The sequence below is a fragment of the Cebus imitator genome, unplaced genomic scaffold (assembly GCF_001604975.1).
Source record: "Cebus imitator isolate Cc_AM_T3 unplaced genomic scaffold, Cebus_imitator-1.0 Scaffold230, whole genome shotgun sequence".
In the NCBI taxonomy this organism is placed as follows: Eukaryota; Metazoa; Chordata; class Mammalia; order Primates; family Cebidae; genus Cebus; species Cebus imitator.
The window spans coordinates 344,622-350,026 of record NW_016107545.1 but is presented as its reverse complement, the minus strand read 5'-3'; the positions used below and the strand labels follow the sequence as shown (position 1 = coordinate 350,026).

General features: G+C 37.9%; 1 protein-coding gene across 1 annotated transcript in view; it reads right to left on the bottom strand.

The window, feature by feature from the left end:
• Positions 1-351: 351 nt before the first annotated feature.
• LOC108281689 (1-phosphatidylinositol 4,5-bisphosphate phosphodiesterase epsilon-1) overlaps positions 352-5,405 on the bottom strand; it is a 143,792-nt gene continuing 138,738 nt past the window's right edge. The window contains exons 28-30 of the mRNA XM_017497371.1: positions 3,556-3,774; positions 3,021-3,233; positions 352-782 (exon numbers count right to left, since the gene is read on the bottom strand). Coding sequence (XP_017352860.1) covers positions 3,045-3,233; positions 3,556-3,774 — 408 coding nt within the window. The 3' untranslated portion in view covers positions 352-782; positions 3,021-3,044. The remainder of the gene's footprint in view (positions 783-3,020; positions 3,234-3,555; positions 3,775-5,405) is intronic.

The following is a 5,405-nucleotide window of genomic DNA, read 5'->3' as shown; positions in this document are numbered from 1 at the left end:
AATATTATTTCTATATGTAAAAAAGTTTAAAGTAGTATGTGTTATGGTACACAATATAGGAACTAAATTCAATTTTAATGAGTTTTATAGGACATATTTACACTTGCAATGCCCAAAAGCTTCCAATTCTTGGCCATAACATGTATGGCTAAACTTCTTTGTTTTCAGATCTTTGTGCCCCTTGTTCCCAGTTCTCTTAGTTGGGTTGGCAAATTACGGTCCTTGGAACAAATCTAGCCTGCCATCTATTTTTGTATGGCCCCTGAACTAAGAATAGTTATGTTTTTAAATGGTTGAAAAAAAGTCAAAACAAGAATGTTTGTGATATGTGAAAAATATATGAAATTCCAATTTCAGTGTCCATAAAGTTTTATTGGAATACAGCCATGTTCATTCATGTATGTATGGTTTGTGGCTGCATTTGTACTACAGCGGCAGAGTAGTTGCAACACATTGTATGGCCCTCAGCCTTAAAATATTTACTATTTGGCCCTTTACAGACAAGCAAAGCTGACCTTTGCTCTAAGTCAATTAGTGATGATTTTTCCAACTGCTGACATTTATAAAATGGCAGTCTCCTGGGCTTCATTGCGACATTGATGGGTAAATTGGTTGGTGGCAACTAGCCCTATGCCCTTTTGCTTCTCCTCAGCATGGATCTCACATGTGTGAAGGCTTCAGTTCAGAAATCATCAATTTCCAGTTTAAGTCTAATGAAAGTAAGTAAATGATATTTTTTTCCACAATGTTCACTCTTTAACTTCTTGCTGAAAGATCTTCACCTGTAGTGTTGTATACAGAGGCATATTAGTATATTGAAAATGAAGAAACGGAAACACAGTATATCAAGGGTTCGGAGTTTTCCAGCCACAGCGCTGGTGGCTAGGTTTGGGGAAGACACTATTTCCCCTGCACTCGCAATGTTAGAACATGATGTTTCTAGGCTATTTCTGCCTTAGAAATATTTCACATTCTTTAGAAAGGTTTTTTTTTTTTTTTTTTTTTAAATCACATTCAAATAAACTTCAACTTCAAGAAAAGGTGGAATTCCTTCAACTATGCATTACTACTTCAGGTAAGATGAATATGTTCTTTTAAAATTTGTCGATTATTGAAACTTTAAAAGGGATCATTTTAGAACAAATATGAAATATTATGTTACTAAACTTGTTTTCCTTTTTCTTCTTTTTTAAAGATGTAGTCTTGCTCCTTTGCCTAGGCTGGAGTGCAGTGGTGTGATCTTAGCTCACTGCAACCTCTGCCTCCGAGGTTCAAGTGATTCTCCTGCCTCAGCCTCCCAAGTAACTGGGACTGCGGGCGGGTACCACCATCCCTGGCTAATTTTTGTATTTTTTGGTAGAGACAGGGTTTCGCCATGTTGGGCAGCCTGGTCTCGAACTTCTGACCTCAAGTGATCCACATGCCTCGGCCTCCCAAAGTTCTGGGATTACAGGGATAAGCCACTGAGCCTGGCCCTAAACTTGTTTTCTTATGAGCATATACAGAAAGGCCCTTCATTTTTTTCACAAGCTCTCTTTCTTGAAAAGACCATTGTAAAGGAGGTCATAACATGGGATGTCAATTTACATAGATGCACCAATGACTATAAGAGAAGTCTCCTAGCTTTAAGCAAAGCTGTGAAGTCAACCGAATGAGTCTAAATATCTGCTTGCTTAGAAAAAGAAAAAAAAAGTCATGTGAATCCATTGGTCAGAAAAAATATCTACTTGTTGTAGGACAATAGAATTTAAAGGCCATCATCTAAATCACTATCACCCTCCCCCAGTCTCCTAAAGTAGAAGCAATTAGCAATGTTCATTATAGTGGGCATAAAATTTTTAAGTCAGATTTCTAATGGAGTTGTATTCTGTACCTAAGAAGTAGTCTTGTAGCACAGAGGGCTTTTTATATGTATAGTAGTATGTGACCAATTTACCAGCTTTAGTGTAATTTCAGCTCATTACAGAAGTTATAGAGGTGTGTATAACATCACACCTATGATTTATTTGATACTAACTTCTGGGTATGGAAAATAATATTTAAAATTTTGACGACTGCAGAGTGTAATATGGGACACTAGTTATTTTAGGAGTTGCTTTTTAAATGTGGAAACATGGTCTTAATGTATTGGGCCATCTTTTGGGCCGTTATAAATCAAATTTGGCTCTTTCAAGAGGCATCAGTGAGTTCTTTGAGTTTCTGCAGGTTGTGATAAAGACGGATGGTGAAGCTCTGCCACATAAGCAGCAATGCCTTCACTGTGCTGTTGATCTTGTGAATTTTAAATCTGAGAGCTGCTATGGGACAGGTGACAAGTGGGCTTTCATGAACCAGTAGGCTCTTTGGGAAACTAAGTGAAAAGGAGAAACTTATAATTGGTTTCCTCACACGCTTTTATTCAGGTCTCAAATAATTTGCTTTAAGATAGATAGACTGAAATTTATGTGAATATCAAACAGTAAATTTACTGCATTTTTAAGATTGAGGCTGTTATGTTCTTTTGCTTTGTTTTTAACCACCACATCCTGGATGCCAGATTTTTATTTTTTTAATTGAGGCAGAAGGAGATGAGGTTGTTGAGGCTACATCAGACCTAAATTAGAACAAAAATAAAACTAGAATCCAAAAGAATAAAAGCTGAATGATTCGCAGAGCCCTTGAAGAATGTTCCTGTCAGTTATTAATAATGAAGACAGTTGTGTGATAAAATATGGTTGTCATAGTACTTTGGGCAAGTTGATTGACTTCTTGGGGCCTTTGCTTAGTTATCTACAAAATAAGGAGGTCTAAAATTATAAAAGCTCAAGTTACATATTCTTTTTTTTCTTTACTGGCAGTGTTCAGTAGCCTGTCATGTTACATGTATCTTCAGAGCCCTTTTCCTGTTTTAAGGTCCCATTCCTACCTGCCTTCAAGGGACATCCTCCTATTGGAAAAGATAAAAAACATTGTACTAATTATACCTTACAAAATAGTTTAAGTTAAGCCCTGTTCCAGGATGGTGCAATGACTGAGTATACCTGGGTTAAACATGCTGCCCTTAGTCACTGTCGATAATCCGTTGTGTCACTGGAGGACAAGCCACCCACAGGTTTCTCCTCCTTGTTTTGGATACTTTCTGAGGCCAAGAGCTGAGAAGGTGATGTAAGTCCTCGGGGCTGTTTAGTTGACTTGGTGAGCTTCTTGAGTTCACTTGCAAAAGAAATGCCTTTCTTTTTATCTTCTCGAGATGCCTGTGGGAACAAAGAACCTTCCATTGGTGTTAATCAAATTCCTTAGTCACATGACACTGTTTAAGATAAGCATTTTCTTCTTCTCTCTCTGGTAAACAGAGCTTTGGAAAGGACTGAGGAACCTCCCCTCTAGGACTGCTTAACTGCAAGTTAGGCCACATGTTTTTTCATACAGTGAAAACAAAGCCAAACAATTTTTTCTCATCTCCATTCCTTGACTCAGCAGCTTTCTCCTAAATTTTACTAGCTTCCAGATCTGGCTACAGTGTGATTATTAGTATCAAATAATTTATGAACAGAGCAAAATAACTTTAAACTTTACCTGCACCTGCTCCTTTAGCTTAAGGATGAATTTTCCTGCACCTTTCCACTTGCTTTGGGCTTGAAACACACATTCCTGATCCAGAAGGACCCGCTGAGAGGACTTTGGTGTGGTAGACTTCTTGTTGGTAGTGTCTTTCATCACCTCTTCCAAAAGCACATAGTCACTTGGATTGGGGTTGCTCAGAATGCTATAGGAATATTTGGCTTTGCATAAGGTCTGAAAGGTAAGTCATGATTAACTGAATAGAGACACAGAATCTCCAACATTTGCCTTCATTCTATATGAAACTTTAAGGTGGAAAAATGGCCCAGACTAGGGAAGGTAATCTTCCAGATCATCTCACCTAGCTTGTCATTTTGCAGTTGTGTCACTGTAGCTTATAAGGTGGTCTCCCACATTCCCTCATTTAGCCTCCCCACAGCCTATGATTTAGGTATTATCCTGAATTTCAGATGAAGAACCTTAAACTTAACACAGGTTAAGCAGATTCTAGGATATGCACAGCTAGTAAGTAACAATAAAGGTCTAAACCAGATTTTCTTCACACAACAAAGCTCACAGACATGAAAGTCAGCCAGTGAGGACAGAATCTTGCCTTCAGGAGCCTTTCTATCCTACTAGGCTATCTCTAGCACAGATTTTTGGCTGTTGAAAGAATTTTGGAAGTCAACTGATCTCTCTTTTCACTAATACAAGAATGTCTTTCATTGATGTATTTATTAATTCATTAAATGTTTAGTGAGGGCCTGCTATGCCTTAGATGCTGTGCTGTATGTACATTTACGGAGACAAAGATTAAGTTAAAGAAACATAAGTCTGGGCACTTTGGAATTCAAAGTCAATTGAATAAGAAGGCTAATATTAACCAAGTTATCATACAATAAGAATAGCAAGTAACCCTTAAGTAATGTTTACCAAATGTTAGGCATTGTATTAAACATCTTAACATATACTTAATCTTCACAACATCCATGTGAGGAAAGTACTATTATACTGTCTCCATATTGTCTATGTGGTGACTTACCATGTAGTGTTTTGCTGGAGCCAATGGGAATAGGCTGGTGAAACCAGATATGGTAGGGGCATTTGCACAACAGAAATAAATCGGGCTTTTCTTTTTCTTTTACAAAGAGCTGGTTTACCAGCACACTACTATAACTAAGGCCCAAACCCAAGATCTTACTCCAGATCTCAGTAAGAAGTAGAGCTGGGATTTGAACCTAACGCAGCTTGACCTAGAGTCTGTGCTCTTAATCGTTGTGCTGTATGACTTCTCAAATAGGTATTTAATGAATGCATACCCTAACCAGGCTATGAAGGAAGCAAAACATAGTTCTCTGAAACCATGTAAACTCTCAGAGAAGCATGACTTAGAGGAGGGGAGAGGATCAGAGCAGGCCTCCTACTTGTCCTCTGTAGGATCCTTAAGAGATGGTCAGTGGGTGCTGCCTCAGGTATTTCTGGGACCGTGACATTGTCACTGCAGGGCCACTGCCGAAATCTATTATTATAAGGGCTTTATAGAGATCCAGACTCCCTGTAGATACTAGTTAAGTGTTTGCTGAAGGAATGAACTAGTATTTCCAAGGTTTTAAAACTTTTTAAATTTATTTTTTATTTTGAGACAGAGTGTGGCTCTGTCACCCAGACGGGAGTAAAGTGGCGTGATTTTGGCTCATTGCAACCTCTGCCTGCTGGGCTCACGCGATCCTCACACTTCAGTTTCTCAAGTAGTTGGGACTGCAGGCACACGCTACCATGCCCAGCTAATTCTTTGTTCTTTTTTTTTTTTTTTTTTTTTTTTTTTTTTTTTTTTTTTTTTTTTTTTTTTTTTTTTTTTTTTTTTT